Here is a 19,359-nt window from a genome sequence, read left to right on the forward strand (position 1 = left end):
CACACACACACACACACACACACACACACACACACACACACACACACGAAACCAGGAGTCAACCACTTCTCACCACCTCCACTGCTGCCATCTTCATGTCGCCACTGAGACTCCTGATTGGTCACCCCACTTCTATCCCTACCCTTTTAAAAGTCTCTCCTCCGCGCAGCAATGGGAGGGATCATTTTACAACTCAAGCCACATCATGTCACTCCAGCCACAAGTCCTGCACTTCACTCAAAGTAAAAGATAAAATCCTTACAGTAGCCTTCCTATACTGTCATTTCCTCCATCTTCCCCTTCCTCCCACCACTCTTTTACTTGCTCTGCTCTAGCCACCCTGGGTTTCCTGCCACTCCCTGAATGAGCGAGGCATATTTCTGTCTTTTAAAGGACTTTATCCTAGCTGTCTCTCTGACAACAAGTCCTTTCGAGCATATATTCACCTGCCTAAATCCCTCATCTCCTGCAAGTATTGGCACAAACAAACTTGACCACTCTATTTAAAATTACAGCTCTCCAACCTACCCCATCCCACCCCTGGTACTCCCATCTCTCCTACCCTGTGTTCTTTTTCTTCCTTCCAAAGCTCTCAACACTTCCAGCACGCTATACAATTCACTTACCTGACTACAATGTAAACTCCATGAGAAGAGGGATCTTTGTTATGTTAACTGATACATCTCAAGGCTCTGGTATGTAATTGGAGCTCAAATGCATATTGAATGAATCAATCAATTTATCAGATAAGCAAAGATTTATAAGCCTGATAACACCCAGTAGTTGTACACAGATGGTGAAAAAAATGAACTAACGTCTTCTAGAGGGTAATTTGTCAACGTACATTTAAGTATTTTTATTATAGAAATATTTATCAAGTTTCTATAATGTTCAGCCCTTTCATTAAGTGATTCCACTTCTAAGTACATAGCCTTAAAGACTCCGCGATGAACGCAGGTTTAATCTATGAGATTTCGTGAAGCCATTACAAATTGTACACGTCTATATTTACTATAGTAAATGATTCACTATAGTAGCACATTTAAACAAAATCCAGGGTGTCAGTGTGTTTTTTTTTTAACTTTTTCTTAACGTTTATTTATTTTTGAGAGAGAGGGAGAGAAAGAGAGCGCGCATGCACACACGAGTGGGGAATGGGCAGAGAGAGCGAGCGATACAGAATACAAAGCAGGCTCCAGGCTCTGAGCTTTCAGCACAGAGCTGGAAGCAGAGCTTGAACTCGTGAGCCATGAGATCACGACCTGAGCCAAAGTCACATGCTTAACGCTTAACCGACTGAGCCACCCAGGTACCTCAGGGTGTGAATGTTTTAAACCAAGCCTTCTTAACCAGAGCATTAAATACAATTCCTCCTCAAAGTACAGCAAGTAATACCTACCTCAGCAAGACTTATCAATAGAGCACATATATTCAGTACCCTTAATCAGTTGTACAATTTAAAACCCAAAGAGAACAATGGCCAATCTGTATTTATTACCAGCTATTATTAAACTTTTCAGAAAATTGTTAGCTTGTTAAAAGTTGATCCCACCATTCACTCACATGACATCCAGCACTGAATCATTCCGAATGACCTTATGGGAGACATCAGCTAGCAGAAAAAGACCTCCATCTGTTCTTCGGATACTAGCTGCATAGCCTGGCCAGATCTGCAACCTGAAGAGACAGGTGAGTTTTATCTTAGGGTTCTAAAAGGGCCACAGATACTTCCCTGCCCCATTTGAAACAAGTGAGTAAATACCACCCGCCTCCCTAATAACAATGGAAAAAGCACCACAAATCAAATTAAATCAACATCATTGTGAACTTACTAAAAAAACTAAATTGTGGAATAGATTTAACTGATAAATTGTATTCACAATCATAAAATACTGTTGAGATTTCTGTACTAAATATGGTAATCACAATGAAAAATTTCTTTCCAGAACATTCAAAAGTAAGGAAGAGAAAAACACCACTGACCTGTGCTGCTGTAGAACCATAGCACTTGTAGGGTCATAAAAGTTTCTCCCTACAAGCTTCATATCTAGAAGTTTCATTACCCTGAAATAAAGAGCAAAAATGGGTCTTCTAGAGAAGAATGAAAAAAAATTAAGCTCTATTACTCTTAGTTATATTTTCCTTTTAAAGCCTGAAATGCCAAAAATGTTGGTGTCCTTTGCACAATATAGCTTTTATGCTGAGAACACCCTTGCCAAACGAAAAAGAAAAATTATCAAAGCATTTACCCTGGAGTACATACAACTGACAACAGCTTGTCTTAGTTACTAGGTAACCAAAAACTGAGTTGATTTCCCAAGTTCCATTTACATTATTTTTCACAATTAACTAAAAAGAATGCAAGAGAGTCAATTTCTGTTTGTAAAGATCACTCTGGCATAGGAAGTTATGTTTGTCCTGGTAGTTCAGCTTATTAGTTAGAAATCAGGTTCTGTGTTTCATTTAAAAAGAGGTGGTGCAGGAATAAGTTTTATGAAAATTTGGATCTTATAAAGTTAAAAACATATGAACTGTCTGTATCCAAAAATTCAAGGGACCTAGAAAAAATTCTTCCAGCAAAAATTTTTGTGCACTACCACTTTGAATAGCCCCGTCAGTAACACCATTAAATTACGCAATATAAACATCTACTTTTAAAGTTCCTGAATGATTCCAAGCAACCCATCCTGCTACTGACCTTCATTATACCCAAATCTGCCTAATCACTTGACATAATTTTTGAATAAGTTAGCCTCAATACCATCCATTTATTTATTAAATGTTTCCAAACTCATCTCTATAGGAACTGTGGTATATAATACCATCCAAGCTTCTTGAAGAGCACTGTTACAAACACAAGACTGTGATTAAAGAAAATAAGCTGTTTTCTCACCGACGGAAAACAACATTGTAGAAGGGAATGCACAAGTCAGAACAGGGCTCCAGGATCTTTGTCAATTGAATCTTAATGCTGATCTCTGCATCATCAGTTTTCCTTTGACTTTTTAACTCAAGGACCTAACAAATAAATATATGCAAGTTAAAAAAAAAAAAAAAAAAAAGACAAAACTACCAAGCCCTAATCTCATCAAATGTGTTCTAGAAAACACTAAAATATCTTAACTATATTTTCCACTTTCCCCTCACCTTGCTGTCCACACTGAACAAAATCATAGCATGACAACAAGGATTTAAGAAAAGATTTGGTAAGAGAAATGTAATGGAGAACTGACTAGCAATAGATCCCTTTCCATCTGAAATCTTAAACCATTTCCTATCACTGAGTTCACAGGCTTCAAACCACTCCTCTTATTTAAGAAGGGACTTCTTGGAGAACTCAGATGAAAAAGTGGCTTAGTTTGACATTTCGTTGTTATGGAGAAGTCTGTCTTCCCTCTAAGAATAGGAAAGAACAACTCAAACGTCAGGATGTCTATGACTTCCTACCACTCAAAACACCAGAACTCTCTTAGGTTTCATTCCAAAATACATTTCCTATTTGGTCTCACTTGTTTCTGAAGTTTAACAGGCAGATAGAGAATGGATCCATCAAAAGCAGTAACGTTGCCGGTGACAGCTTGATGGTCCTTCAGCATGCCAAACCTCATGCTTTTGCACTCCACATTGGGGCTAGAAAACAAAAAGGATTTTACTTCAATTTGCTCAAATGGCAACCTTTACTAAATAGGTTTGTTAAGAACCAGTCAGTTGTAACTACTGCTCCATCTAGTGGTCGTATGAAAAATTCAAATACAGTTTACCTGACTACAAAAGGAACTTCAACCCAAGAATACCTGCCCACAGAAAAAAAACCCACTACCCAAAGACAACTGCCTTAGCATGTCAGCATATGTTCTTCCAGATTTTAGAAAAGACAGACAGAAAACTTTTTCATTAAAGGACCTGATAGCAAATATTTTAGGTTTTACAGGCCACATGGTCTCTGGTATAGCTACTCAACTTGACCAACACGTACCTAAACACCACAAATGGTATGTACACCAATGAGCCTGGTTATGTTCCAGTAAAACTTTATTATAAAATAGATGGTGGGCCAGATTTGCCCTGCAGGCCAGTCATAGTTTGCCAATCCCTGCTCTAGAACCTGCAGAGATACACACTTTAAAAAGAACTTTTTAGGGGTGCCTGGGTGGCGCAGTCGGTCAAGCGTCCGACTTCAGCCAGGTCACGATCTCGCGGTCCAGGAGTTCGAGCCCCGTGTCAGGCTCTGGGCTGATGGCTCGGAGCCTGAGCCTGTTTCCGATTCTGTGTCTCCCTCTCTCTCTGCCCCTCCCCCGTTCATGCTCTGTCTCTCTCTGTCCCAAAAATAAATAAACGTTGAAAAAATAAATAAATAAAAATAAAAAGAACTTTTTAAAAACATGATTTTATGGGGTGCCTGGGTGGCTCAGTCAGTTGAGCATGTAACTCATGATTTCCGCTCAGGTCATGAACCTGGGGTCATGGGATCCAGCCCCAAGTCTGGCTCCGCACTGAGCGTGAAACCTGCCTGGGATTCTCTCTCTCTTTCTGCCCCTCTCCCCCACTTGCACTCCAAAATTAACAAAAATAAATAATAAAAAAATTTTACTTTTTTCACTTGTGGCAATTTCTACACTTTATTGATTCATTGTCACAAATCTTACAGCTTTGAAAAGCTCCAGTAGCTACTTTGGTACAATGACTGTCCCATTTCATCTCAGTAACACACCATCTCTTATCTAACTGCAAAATTTAAACAAATCCAAGGCTTAAAAGGGTGAAGTATGTTCAAGTACATGATGAAAGATTCAAAAATTGGGGGCTCCTGGGTGGCTCAGTCAGTTAAACATCCAACTTCGGCTCAGGTCATGATCTCACAGTTCGTGAGTTCAAGACCTACACTGGGCTCTGTGCTGACAGCTCGGTGCCTGGAGCCTGCTTCAGATTCTGTGTCTCCCTCCCTCTCTGCCCTTCTGCTGCTTGTGCTCTTTCTCTGTCTCTCAAAAAGAAATAAATGTTAAGGGGCACCTGGGTGGCTCAGTAGGTTGAGCGACCGACTTCGGCTCAGGTCATGATCTCACAGCTCATGAGTTCGAGCCGTGCGTCGGGCTCTGTGCTGTGCTGACAGCTCGGAGCCTGGAGCCTGCTTCGGATTCTGTGTCTCCCTCTCTCTCTGCCCCTAACCCACTCGTATTCTGTCTCTCTCAAAAAGAAAATAAACATTAAGAAAAAATTTCAAGAAAAAAAAAGAAACGTTAAAACAAATTTTTTAAATAAAAATAAAAACGTCAAGTGGTAATTGAACATAGCTGTCCCCAAAACTAAACACGCACATGCTAACATCACATTTCAAAACGCTTCTCTAAAAAAAAATTCATATATATGAAAGGCACTATGTCCTGAACACAACACTTAAAATTGTCTTTCTGGACTCCCTTCACATAATACAAGGAAGCCACAGGATGACCACTCCACTAGAATACATCTTCTGAGTATCCTCTTCATGGCCTGGCATCCTCTTCATATTGCAGCTTCAAAGGTCCAGATCTACAATCTTAAAATTTATAAAATCCATGTCTTTTTCACTGTCAGTCAATGCAGAGACCTGTGAGGACTCATACTCCTTTCTGCATCATGAACATTTGTCAACCCATTTCCACAGAAAGGGTTCTTTCCTCTTGTTAATGCTCATTCCTTTCCCTTACATTCCAGAGCAGGGACATTCCCACTACCCTCCCTTCTCAGGGGTTCAATTTTACCCTCTTTTTTTAGTTCCTTCTCTTCATGTGTAACGTGCTCAGCTTTAAAGCAATCATCCTGGTACTCTCTTTAATTATCCTTCCATTTCTCATTCCTCTTACATACTTTTTAAATAAATGGCCAATTTAGTGGCTGTTTCTCATGGCCTACGCTCTCCTTGGTTCTTTTTTTTTTTTTTTTTTAAGTTTTATTTAGTTTGTTTAGAGAGAGAAAGAGAACAAGTTGGGGAAGGGCAGAGAGAGAAGGACAGAAGATTTGAAGCAGGCTCTGTGCTAAAAGCAAAGAGCCCGACTGGGGGCTTGAACTCACAAACTGTGAGATCATGACCTGAGCTGAAGCGGATGCTTAACCAACTGAGCCACCCAGGTGCCCCTCCTTGGTTCTTTTAGTCTAGTTTTTTCTCCATAACTCTAACAAAGCTACTAGGAAATCAACAAGGGTGCTCTTGAAAGTAAATTCAGTTAACTTTTTTTACTGTGGCCAAAGTCAACCACCTCCTTCTCATTCAAAGGAGCCCTTCCTTGGGGCGCCTGGGTGGCTCAGTCAATTAAGCGGCCGACTTCAGCTTGGGTCATGATCTCGAGGTCCGTGAGTTTGAGCCCCGCGTCAGGCTCTGTGCTGATAGCTCAGAGCCTGGAGCCTGCTTCGGATTCTGTGTCTCCCTCTCTCTGACCCTCCCCCATTCATGCTCTGTCTCTCTCTGTCTCAAAAATAAATAAACGTTAAAAAAAAAAAATTTCAAAGGAGCCCTTCCTTTGGTCTTTATAATCTATCTTCAGGGTATTTCCTCCTAACTGTTCCTTTCTTCTCTCTTACACTCTATGTATTCCTCTTGTACCAATTAGCAGCTGTGCTTCAAAAATTCAGTCTTCCATTTTCCTATTTTCTCCCCAAAGATACTCCAAAACACTCATTTTCACAATTCCAGCAATAACCTCCAGCTAATAAGTTTCCTGAGATTTTAAAAGAGAACACAAACTAAAATGAAATCTTAATTTTTAAGAACGAGAAACCCTGAAGTTACTGACATAATAGTAAAGTTATTCTCTCTGATTTTCTCACTCTTAGATTTTTTTTAAATGTCTATTCATTTTTGAGAGAGTGTAAGTGGGGGAGGGGCAGAGAGAAAGGGGACAGAGGATCTGAAGCGGGCTCTGCGCTGACAGCAGCAAGCCCCATATGGGACTTAAACCCACGAACAGTGAGATTATAACCTGAGCCAAAGTTGGACACTCAAGTGACTGAGCCACCCAGGCACCCCTCACTCTCAGATTTTGTCGTAGACTGTCACTGGAGAGCCATCATGGTAGGAGACTTATTGCAAGGAGGATCTGCGTTTTGTGAGATGTGGGTCTCACGCCACTGGGGGAGAGGGGTCTCTCCTTAAGACAAGGAATACAAAATAATAGATACAAAATAAGTTAAAAGATTATGGAAGGGGTCTATGCAAGTAAAAGGCCCTGCACTTAAGCTTCATTAACTTCACAGAAAATCCACCTTACAGGCGCATAAAATGGTAAAACAAAAATAATAAAATCTAAAATGGCAACATAGCTAAATATAAATAACGTTAACCTTAAATTTAATGCAAAGACCAGAGTTTCTGCATTATTGTAGGCAGAAGTTCATTATGAAACACACAGAAAAATATTCAGTTTTTCCAGGAAAACTATTTCATTAATGCTAAGAAGTGAATACAGAGAAAAAAGCTGTGAATACCTGAAAGTCACATGATATTGATAGACTGCTTCATTATGACACTGTATTTTTATAAGATTCAATCCCAAAGATTGAGGTGTACCTTTTGATCCTTGCTTCACAAAAAGCTCTCTGAAAAATAAACAAAAGCATGCATATATACCCAAAAGTGCAAGCCCATACCACAAGAAAATAAATAAAAAGAAATAAAAAAACATTGAGGGAAATAATATTTTACACTTAGCTTACACAAGACACACAAAAGCAAGCTTTGAAGGCTAGAAGCTAAATTCTTACCAATCTCTAATTAGAGAGGCAAGTTCACCTCCTTTGCTCCAGTAATATAAATGGAATAATCTAGGCCAGATAACTAAGAACACAAAAATTAGTTCCACTAAGATAAACTGCTGCAATATCTTTCCTAGATGACTTCCTTATCTTCAATGTGACAAAGAACTGCTGTGCCTGAATTGAGAAGAGAATGAAAAATCACTTGAATCACTCTCTGGTACATGCTATCTATACCATCCACCCATTTTACTTCATCAGGAATTGTCCCACCTCTTGTCATTCCCCCCACTGGCAAAAAAAAAACCAAGAAACACAACAAACAACCTTCCAGTAGCTACCACCCACAAAGGAGCTTAGATACAACAGAAAACAGTGTTTACAATATTATGAGAAGGCCTCTCCCCACACCAATGCCAAGCAGAGAAGGCAGTGCTCCGGACTTACTTTCCCTTGTGTTCTACAGTCCCAAGTAGAGGGTGATCCAGAGAGTGTGGTGAGGATGGGGGCAGAGGTGGTGGTGATGACAGCTGGGCAGGATCCCGAGAAGTCAAGCTGAGAGTAGCAGGAGCCTTGTATACTCCTCTGCCTATACCACCAGCTGCTCTTCCCAAAGGGAATAAAGACATATCCGAATTCCCTCTTCCAAGCATTCTGAAACATTGAAAAGAGAACAAATCAGGATTTTCTTGACCGTCTACAACCCATCTAAATGATTCCTCCAAGTCTACATTCTTTTCCTGGAGGAGTCAGCAACAGGGACCCAACCTTGGGATTCTCTCCAGATCCAATACACCTACATGACTCATTTCGCTAATTTCTATTAATACTGACTCTCAGGGCCAACTTTCATGGCAGAACTGAGGTAGAAGTTAGAATCAGCCAGGTTAAAGAACCACACAATCAGGTTAACTTAACAGAGCAAATGGAGTTGTAAACTGCTCAGTGGAGAACTACTTTTTACCCTTTTCTAATGACTGATTACATCAGTGGCTCCTAATTATTCTTGCAAAATATCCATTCTTTAATATAAAACCATGCATTGTTTATAAGATAATACAACCCTTTTCAGAGTTTCTCTCTGGATTTACAGAGCTATTTCATCTGAATTTGACACTTACCTGAGAAGGCAACTTTACCTACCTATTCCAACCAACACAGGCCTCTGCCATCTTGTTATCCCCAGCTGCCAGCACTGAAGGATCCGGAAAAGTGGGATGGGGTTCTTCTTTGTCCTTGCGTACCATACTGGTAGACAAGCCTCGACCTAAAATGCCTCTACCTGAATGGAAGGGCCAAAACCCAACTATAACTGTGAGCTGAAGATGTTTTAAAGTACAATTATTTTCCTGAAGATAAACTGTACGAATTTAAGAACAAAGCAACCATACATACATACCACCACATTTTTTTTCAAATTAGTTTTTCACATACCTAATGGAGGCATTTCCCGTTTCAGAGGGGTCCGAGACACTGTTTTAAGGCCCAGTCCTCGGAACATGGAGACCAAATCCACACATTCCTATGAAAAGAGTAGAGTTATTCTAAGATATATTTCAAAAGTTATTCTAAGATGCAGAATGTATTTCATTTCTAAAATGAAGTAACAGTGTTATTTCAATGACTGGAAGTGATGCACATTCTGTAATGCACATAGTGAAGTGTTTAAGAAGATGTAATAAAAATCATCTTTGAATTCTATACATGTTACAACCATAAAGGAAAAAATGCTTTATAAAAAAATTATAGGTATATTTAATAAACCCTTTAAAAAAGAAAACATTTATTTATTTATTTTGCAGGAGAGTGAACACGCATGGTGGGGGGAGGGGAGGGATGGGAGTGGGAGAGAGAATCCCAAGCAGACTCCATGCTCAGTATGGAGGCCAATTCAGGGCTTGATCCAATGACTTTGAGATCATGACTTGAGCCAAAATCAAGAATCAGATGCTTAAGGGACTGAGCCACCCAGGCATCCCAATAAACACTTTTAATAAACACTTATAACTACATGTGACTATATATGACATTTATAACTATGTCATATTAGACTGTCAAGCATATATACAGCTATAGCCCATGATTTGATGTATAGAGTAACAGAGTGCAATTCTTCTAGTTTATTTCCTATACACCCAAGGTAAGAGAAAACACATATACTAGTTAATATATTTTCAGAAAAACTGGATCATTTAAAAGTATCTGAAGTTTGTGGGGTTTTTTTTAACAACCTCTAACAAAACTTGCTGTTTTCTTGCAGCAGTTTTGAAAGTTTACTGCTGTTATACCTGTTAGAGCTGCCACTTATAGACTCAAGCAAGTCATCTGAGTAAAAACACAACATAACATCATCAATTTTTCTTCCTACAGAATATTACATTTGACACTGTCAACTCTTAAAATTGTCATAACTGTTTATCAGCTTCTTCCTATATGTGCTAACTCCTTATTCTTTGAGATTTTTAAATTACAAATACCACTCTTAAAATTACTATATAATTAAGAGATTAAGAATGCATATACATGCAAGAGTACACACATTAAAAGCAATGGCTGAAGATCTTTTTATTTAAGATTTGGGCAAGGAGCCTTCTGGAAAAACTTTCCTAACAATTATTACCTCAGAAGCAGGACTGTCTGCTAATATCACAGAGCCCAACCCAGCATGAAAATCTAAACACTTAGAAAAGAACAACAAGCTATTATCTTTAAACTTGTCATTTGTGTATATGCATTTATATGTATAGATGCTAGGGAACTAAAGCATTTACCCAACTCTATTTAGCATTCTTTATGAGGCACTTTTTCTAAACTCTTGCAACTTTAGGATTTGAAACAGATGCCCGGCATGCAATTACTTGTTAAAGAAAAACCAACCCAACCCAACCAACCAACCAAAAAACCCCAACCATTTTTTTTTCATACAGGGCTTCAGTTTTCTAAGCACTTTGAAATCTCTTATTTCCTCTGATGATAAGCTGTATGCTGCTACATCTGCATCCAGACATGGTCTTACCCTTTGTGCTGGCCCACTCCGTGGGCTTGGTTCCCCTGGCTTCCCAAATACATGGCCTCTGCCTGTAGATCCTGCCCTGCCCAGCGCTGAGTCCAAAGGTTTAGGAGCTTGTAGCCAAGAGCCAGGCATCCGTACACACTGAGATGGGTTCACAGAAGAGCCCCTGAAGGGTGGTTGGACAGGATCCATTCAACGGCTGCAGAGGACACTGGTGTCGATCCTATTCTGATAAATTACCTGCCAACATTTCATTTTATAAAGATTAAAGATTCCCAATTGTTTTCCTTCTTCTTCAAGACAGATTCACAAAACATTAAAAACATAGTTGGGTTTTTTTGTTTTAGAGAGAGAGCACATGCACACAAAAGCCAAGGGTGGGGGAGGAAAGAGGGAGAATTTTAAGCAGGCTCCACGCTCAGTGAGGAGCCCAATGCAGCTCAATCCCTCGATGCTGGGATCATGACCAGAGCTGAAATCAAGAGTCAAACTCTCAACTGATGGAGCCACCCAGATGCCCCGGAAATATAGTTTCTTTAGGTCAGACCAGTAATACAACCAGCCTCCTTCCTGTATCATGTTCACTTCAAAAGCTCTATTTATGGGGCGCCTGGGTGGCGCAGTCGGTTAAGCGTCCGACTTCAGCCAGGTCACAATCTCGCGGTCCGGGAGTTCGAGCCCCGCATCAGGCTCTGGGCTGATGGCTCAGAGCCTGGAGCCTGTTTCCGATTCTGTGTCTCCCTCTCTCTCTGCCCCTCCCCCATTCATGCTCTGTCTCTCTCTGTCCCAAAAATAAATAAACGTTAAAAAAAAAATTAAAAAAAAAAAAAAGCTCTATTTAGCCCAGAATATTTTGAATATTCTCCATCAGCAAGCCCTTAAAAGCCAAGCTCTCCTCAAAGGTACTTGTATTTTCTACCCAAACAGCCTCTCAGAGAACCCAGTCCTGCGCGTTAACTACCTATTGCACAAGGAAGCACTTTTTATGTATGGACAGGATTTTGGTTTATGAACAAATTCACAGTTAACATAATCATACCACAAAATTATTCTGTCAGTAAATAGTTGTGGGTTTTGCTTTGTTTGGGGCCTCTCTTTTCTCTACTAGACTCGTAATTTTTTTCCCAGTCTACTTTCACATAAACTATTCCATCTCCCCCTTGATCTCCATAGTTGCTTCTCTGAATCTTTATCCAATTCTTCTCTATAAAACTCTTCTTTCAAACTCTACCAGAACTGAAGTCTCTAGGATGCAGACTCTTCTGCTTTGAGCTTGCAATACCTGTTGAGTCTCACGGGTGACATTTAACACTCTTTTCTCACCCAGGTAACCAGGGATAAGACTCTTCCTGGCTCCTCACATCTCAGGACCATCAAGCCTCTTCAAAATCACTTTATAATCTATAGAAGTCAGGACTCCTTTAAAGAGCTTCCTTCATTGCCCTGACCCACCCCTGATCCCTTAACTGACAAGGAAACCTCTTAACTTTTGCAAACTTGCCTTAAGTATTAGCTACAAAAAATCAGGCCATCCACATACAGAAAAGACTGACAGAATTCCTAAGTCAATACTACAGATGGTTATAGTTCAGGATCCGGGAAAAAACAAACAAACAAAAACCACAAAACAAAAAAAACAAACTTTTGATTTTTAACTAAACTATAAATGTAAAACTAAAATGGCAGGATATGCCTCCCTTCCTTAAAGGCTACAATAGTACTCCCCTTTAATTGTTTAAACTCCTTTTCAGTTGCCCTGGCCTCCTTTCTCACATCTTCCCAACAGCACCCAAAGAATCAGTTGTCTAACCAGCACACACTGAGAGGCGCTATAATACCTACCAATTACAGGATTTCTGGAATCCTCCTCTTTCTCAGCCCTTCCCTCATCTCCATCATCACTTCTAGGGATTCAGGCTCCTCCTACAGTATGCCCTCCCTTAGTATGGACTTTTCTCCTTTGATTAGTGAGCAGAGAGCCGGATGGTTAGAAGGCGCGATAGGGACGGGCCCCAGGTCAGGCCTACCTTCCCGAACTCTCCAGGTGGGAGCTCTGGGCTGGGGAACTATGACTTGGGGCCTAACCAGAAGGGAGGCCTGTGAAGGCGAACCCTACTCTCCCACCCCAGAACAAAGTCCTATTCCCAAAACCAATAGCTCTGTCGGGGTTCCCACTCCCCGTTTCCGTCTAAGTAACTTTCACGCTCTCCTCTGGCCACAAGCTTCCCACCTTTTCCAGTCCTGCGTTCCTCCTACACACCCAGCCTCAAATAACGACTTCCCGCCCCCGCCCTGGCCCCGGCCCAGGACCCGGCCCCACCGGGGACCCACAGCCCCTCCCGACTGGGGTTGGGGGGTGGAGGGCGGAGAGTCCGCAGTGGGCCGAAAGAAACCCTCCCCGCCCCCACTCGCCACCTGGAGCTTGAGCGAAAGCCCACCTGGCCTGCCTCGGGAGCAGCTGCGCCTCCCTGGCCTTCCAAACCTGCGTCCCGTCCACTCACCAATCTCCAGCCGTCGCCCCGCTCTGCTGGCCTTCAGGAGAACCCGGTGCTCAACGCCCCCGACACGCCAAAAGGCCCACATGCTCCAGACCAATTTCTGGTCTTCTCGCGAGGCCTCAAGGGCTGAACCCATTGGCTAAACGACGTGCCACTCACATGATGCAGCCATCTCATTGGCTCGTCTCAGAAAAGAACCTCTCCCTTTCTAGCAGCTTCGTTCTACAGAAGGTTCATCCCCAAAGAAGTGCTAGAAATGGGGGTCCGGAAGTTAGGGGTAAACCTAATTAAGTGTGTTTTTTCTAAGCTCTAGACTCCGTTCTGTGGGCAACTCCCGTTAAAAAAATTTGTCCATAATGTAAGTGACTTGCCCCATCCTTCGCAGTTAGAGGATATAGGAATATAGGTGGTGAATAAAGGGTAAACTTGAGTTTACATTCCAACTCAAGGTCACCTGATTGCGTGATCTCTGTGCCTCGCTTTCTTTATATATGATAGGAATAAAAACATCCATTCACAGGGTTGTATGGAAATACATCATTAATGGGATGATGTATATAAATGACTTACCACAAGATTGCCTGCAATAAATGTTGCTTACTATTATTATTTATGGATGTTTGAATCTGTTAGCCAAGAAAAGCTTTCTCCAAAGTATATAAAAGTATTGGTGGTTAATTTTGCAATTACAGAATATTTTCACTCAAAAAAATAAAGATTTCTCCCCCACTCCAAATATTTTGGCAAATAACTACACCCTTACCTAAACCCAGCTTTTCCAAGGTGGATGGGTTTAAGCTTCAAGAAACCTTGGCTGATGCTGCTGAGACATGCAAATACTCTGCATGAAATAGCACTAGAGAAGGCTTTTCCAAACCTCAGATATTTCATACCTTGTTTTAATCCACACATTCAAGGAATCTCCTCTTTTTCTCAGATCAGAATAGAGTTTGAAAATTATTGGAGCAGGAGGATTTACAAAGCAGGGATCTATCTGCAAGATACCCCTTTACTGTTTGTAGATATTATTTGTTTAACGTTCTAACGTTGTAAGTTCTTCTACCCTACTACCTTTCTGCCTTGCAATGTTAAAATGTTATGTTCTAATAACATATATAGTAGGCAGAATTTTGTTGCCCATGCAAACATTTAGTAGCAAGTGCACTCAAAAACAGTAATAAAAACTGTTTTGTAACCTTGGTAAAGTCCCAACTACCTGTCCTTCTGGGAACTTTCATCAAACTTCGCATGGAAGATTTATTCCATACCCAGGAAACAATATTTTAGGGGCAGGATTCAGCAGATCTTCACAACAACAATTCTCAGGTAATGTTCTGAAGCTGTCAGTTTGGGAACATAAACCAAGAGCACCATTACTAAAGGTAATGGTAATATATCAAAGGGCATATTTAGGGTTCCTTGTCATGCAAGAGTAGGTGGCCTCTGTACAGTGTTTCTAGCCAATCCATACATTATGAATACTACTTATTTCACCAAAGAAAAATCTATATAGTCTCAGTGTTGAGTGGACATAAAGATGGTTGAAGCTCTCTAAAGTGTGGACATCTGCTTAGAATCTTTCAAAAGCTAATCAACCTTTCCTGGAGTTTATACTCCCCATCAGGGTACTTCACTTGTTAATTAACCATACGTAGGATATCAATTAAAAATAGCACACACACATCATACTGTCTTAAGTATTTAAAATTAAATTATCAACGATATTTTCATAAAACCAAATTCATCTACTTAGCCCTGCCAGGCTCTAAAGCTCAGGATGAAGATGACCCTATAACTACCTGCAATCTGATTTTCCCAGGCAATCATGACTTCAAATACTCTGGCCTTTTGTCCTCATAACTACTTCCATTCTGACCACATTTCCAGAGTATTTTTGTTCAGAAAATATAGTCACCACAGCCACAGCATTGTCAAGGGCAGAAAATTACATTGCCTGTTGGGCCTAGAAACTACAGGGAGGATTTACTTGGAAGTAGACCTATGTCTGTAGTACCTCTGGGTTTCAGGTGTAAGTAAATACAGATCCTCCCAGGAGAAATATAGCTTCAACCTGGCCTCAAATGTTCCATTAAAAAGTGTCATTAAATATGAACTCAGAAGAAAAATAGATACATACAAAACACATTTAGGGTCAATAAATGAGTGAACAGTTCTTTTGTTATTTGCAATTTAAATCTAAAACACATATAAACACACACACACACACACACACACACACACACACACGGCTCAATAAGAAGACAAAACAATCCAATAAAAAAGCAGGGGACAAGTGATTTCAACTGATCTTTCACCAAAGATGATATACAAATGGCTAGTAAGCACATGCAAAATATGCTCAATGTCATTAGTCACTAGGGAACTGCAAACTAAAACCACAATGAGATATCATTTCACACCCACCAGAATGCTTATAATAAATAAGACAGATAATACCTGTGATGCTTAATTTTATTAATCAGTTTGACTAGGCCATCTCTGGGGTGCCTAAAGATTTGGTCAACGAGCCCCGCGTCGGGCTCTGGGCTGATGGCTCGGAGCCTGGAGCCTGTTTCCGATTCTGTGTCTCCCTCTTTCTCTGCCCCTCCACCGTTTATGCTCTGTCTCTCTCTGTCTCAAAAATAAATAAAATACGTTGAAAAAAAAATTAAAAAAAAAATTTGGTCAAACATTTTGTGTTTTGGATGGGATTAACACTGGAACTGAGAGACTGAATAAAGCAGACTGCCCTCTCTAGTGTAAGTGCGCCTCATCCAATCAGGAGAAGGCCTAATTAGGACAAGAAGTCTGACCCTTTCTGGAAAAAAAGAATTCCTCCTACCTCACTGCTTTTGAACTGGGATATCCACTTTTTCCTGCCTTCGGACTCAGACTAAAACATTGTCTGTTTCTGGGTCTTGAGCCTGTCAGCTCTCAGACTGAAACAGCACCGTATATGTACCCTAATGGTTCTGTTTTTCCGGAGAGCCCTGACTAATAACAGATTTTGGAACCATGAAGTGGGGTGCTGTTGTAACAAATACATAAAAGTTTGTAAGTGTTTTTGGAACTGGGTGATTAGTATAGACGGGAAGAGTTTTGAGGTACATGCTAGAAAAAGCCTAGATTGCCCTGAAGAAAGTGTTGGTAGAAGCACGGATGTTAATGGTGCTTCTGGTGACATCTGGGACTGAAATGAGGACCATGTTATTGGAAACTGGAGGAAAGGTAATCCTTGTTATAAAGTGGCAAAGAACTGGGCTGAATTGTGCTCTAGTGTTTTGTAGAAGGTGGAACTCATAAGCAATGAACTTGGATATTTAGCTAAGGAGATTTCTAAGCAAAATGTTGAAAGTGAGACCTGGCTTCTCCTTCCTGCTTCTAGTAAAATGTGAGAGGAGAGAGAGAAATTGAAGGAAAGATTGGGGCACCTGGGTGGCTCAGTCAGTTGGGTGTCTGATTTCAGTTCATAATACTGCTTGTGAGTTCAAGCCCCAAGTAGGTCTCTGTGCTGACAGCTCAGAGCCTGGAGCTTGCTTTGCATTCTGTGTCCCTCTCTTGCTTTGCCCCTTCCCTGCTCATTCTCTCTCTCTCTCTCTCTTTCTCAAGAGTAAATATACATTAAAAAAATTTTTTTTTAATTGAATGAAAGATTAAGCAAAAAGGAACTAGAACTTGATGATTTGGAAAGTTCTCAGCCTACCCATATTGCAAAAATGGGAAATCTTGCTCTGGAGACAACACCAAGGGTGTGGCTAGACAATCCAGTCCATTAGGAGATTATCTAAGATTAACTATGGAGTTAATCAGCTATCTCAGCAGAAACTGGGAGTAAAGATGGGATTATAACCAGCAGAGACACTGCCAGTTTGAACCAAAAGGAACAGAGCCTGGATGAAAGAAAGGAAGGTTTTTGGACTTCTGGGACTCTAGAAGACAGGACAATACAGCTATTCAGTCTGCTTTATCCTTTAAGGCGAGGAAAGAATAACCCCAAAGGTGACTCAGAGATGTCAGGGCTGAGACTCACACCCCAATCTGGGAGGGAAAACTGTTTCTTCTTTACAGGTTCACAGCTGGAGAGGACAATTACCTCAGGATGAATCAAACTTGATTTAGATGATATCCAGATGAGACTTTGGACTGGGAGTTAACACTGGAATGGGTTAAAAGTTTAGGGGATGGGGTGCGTACTGGGATGGGATGAATGTGTTTTGCATGTGATAACGACATGCATTTTGGGAAACCATAGGGCAGGAAGTCATGGACTGAATCTTGCCATCCCTAAATTCATACGTTGAAGCCTGACCTCCACTGTCACTGCATTTAGAGACAGGGCCTCTACAAAGATAATTAAGGTTAAATGAAGTCATGAGGGTAGGGGGTCCTGCTCTGATAGGATTAAGAAGAGGAAGAGACACCAGAGATCTCTGTTTCTCTCCATGCGAGCAAAGAGGAAAGGCCCTGTGAGGACACAGCAAGAAGGTAGCTGTCTACAAGCCAGGAAGAGGGCTCTCGCCGCAAACCAAATTTGCCAGCACCTTGATCATGGACTTCTAAGCCTCCAGAATTGTAAGAAACAAATGTCTGTTGTTTAAGCACCACTGTCACCACCCTCATATTCTGTGGCATTTTGTTATGGCAGCTGTAGCTGACTAATACAATAATAAATATCAACAAGAATGTGCAAGTGTATGTGCCTGACATTAAGCTTTTTGATTGCTGAGGTGCGCATTTCAAAGACCTCCATCTCAAATACACGTGTTGCCAGCTAAACAACTAGATAAGGAGCCAGGCTGCCTTTATCCATGAAGTTCTTTAGAAAGCCTTGTGGAAGTCTGACTTATTGAGGGCCCCTATTTTTCCCTCCCCACATCCTGATTCCTGCTCTTATGTTTTAAATTCACCAAAGAGTACACCCACACAATGCCAGCACCCCACCTTTGATCCTAATAAAGGTGGAAGTTCAGGTCCCCCCCTACCCCATACACACACACCTTGTCTCTCTCCTTTCTTTGTCTCCCCTTGACCTTGCTATGTGGCCCTCAGGCATTTTGTATACCCTCCAGGACTTGTGAATAATAAACAATAAACTTTGTGTTTTGTTTTGTTTTTTTTCAAAGTTCCCTGATGGTTGTTGCTGAGATGTGTCTTATAATGATAAGAACCACAAGGGTGGGTCCAGCCACAACATTAGCTCCAGTCAGGGAAATGTCTGTGGGGGCCCGCCACAAGTAGAACAGTGAATGCCAGGTGAGTACCCCCCGGCATTCCTAGCTGACAGCATCACTATCAAGAGGCTCATGTAGCAAAACCAGAATCCCCATACATGGCTGCTGGGAATGTAAATTGGTGCAACCACTTTGGAAAACATTTGGCAGTTTCTCAAAAAGTTAAACAAAAAATTTCATTTGAACCAAAAATTTCACTTCTTGGTAACTACCTAAGAGAAATGAAAACATATGTCCACCCAATGCACGCACGAGAGTGTTCATAGCAGCATTACTGATTAAAGCCAGAGCATAAAAACAACCTATCATCAACTGGCAAATGGACAAAATGTGGTACATCGAAACAATGAATAAATGTAGCAATAAAAAGGAACAAACTATGCCAGATGCCATGGATAAACCTCAAAAACATTATGTTTAGTGAATTAAGCCAGACACAAGAGACCACATATTGTATGATTCCATTTAGATGAAAAGTTTAAAAAAGACAAATGTGTAGAGACAGAATGTCATCTAGCAGCTGCCGGGGGCTGGGAGCAGAAATGAGGAGGAGTTATTAATGGACCTAAAGGATCTTACTAAGATGATGAAAATGCTTTAAAATTGATTTATGGTGATGTCTTTACTACTCAATAAATTTACCAAAAATTATTGAATTTCATACTTGACTAGGGTAAATTTTTGATATGTAACATAGACTTTAATAAAGCTTTTTAAAAAAACACATTAAGAAATAAGCAGAAACTACAATGAACAGAATAAGACCCACAAATATCTCAAAATAAGAATCACTAGACACAGTATAAATAAATCTGTAAGATGTTTCAAGAAATGAAAGTGGCAATTAAAATCACGAGTCAAGGGGCGCCTGGGTGGCTCAGTCGGTTAA

The 19,359-nt window shown here is 40.7% G+C and overlaps 1 protein-coding gene across 2 annotated transcripts in view; it reads right to left on the bottom strand.

Annotated features, from left to right (window-relative positions):
* Positions 1-14,158, bottom strand: part of PIWIL2 (piwi like RNA-mediated gene silencing 2) — an 81,402-nt gene extending 67,244 nt beyond the window's left edge. For both annotated transcript variants that reach the window (XM_040490307.1, XM_040490306.1), the window contains exons 1-10: positions 13,243-14,158; positions 10,745-10,981; positions 9,163-9,250; positions 8,872-9,010; positions 8,176-8,382; positions 7,462-7,572; positions 3,510-3,630; positions 2,894-3,018; positions 1,984-2,064; positions 1,564-1,677 (exon numbers count right to left, since the gene is read on the bottom strand). In XM_040490307.1, the coding sequence (XP_040346241.1) occupies positions 1,564-1,677; positions 1,984-2,064; positions 2,894-3,018; positions 3,510-3,630; positions 7,462-7,572; positions 8,176-8,382; positions 8,872-9,010; positions 9,163-9,250; positions 10,745-10,933 (1,175 nt within the window). In that variant the 5' untranslated portion in view covers positions 10,934-10,981; positions 13,243-14,158. The remainder of the gene's footprint in view (positions 1-1,563; positions 1,678-1,983; positions 2,065-2,893; positions 3,019-3,509; positions 3,631-7,461; positions 7,573-8,175; positions 8,383-8,871; positions 9,011-9,162; positions 9,251-10,744; positions 10,982-13,242) is intronic.
* Between the last annotated feature and the right edge of the window lie 5,201 nt (positions 14,159-19,359).

Source organism: Herpailurus yagouaroundi, unplaced genomic scaffold, assembly GCF_014898765.1.
Source record: "Herpailurus yagouaroundi ecotype Mexico unplaced genomic scaffold, PumYag 181, whole genome shotgun sequence".
In the NCBI taxonomy this organism is placed as follows: Eukaryota; Metazoa; Chordata; class Mammalia; order Carnivora; family Felidae; genus Herpailurus; species Herpailurus yagouaroundi.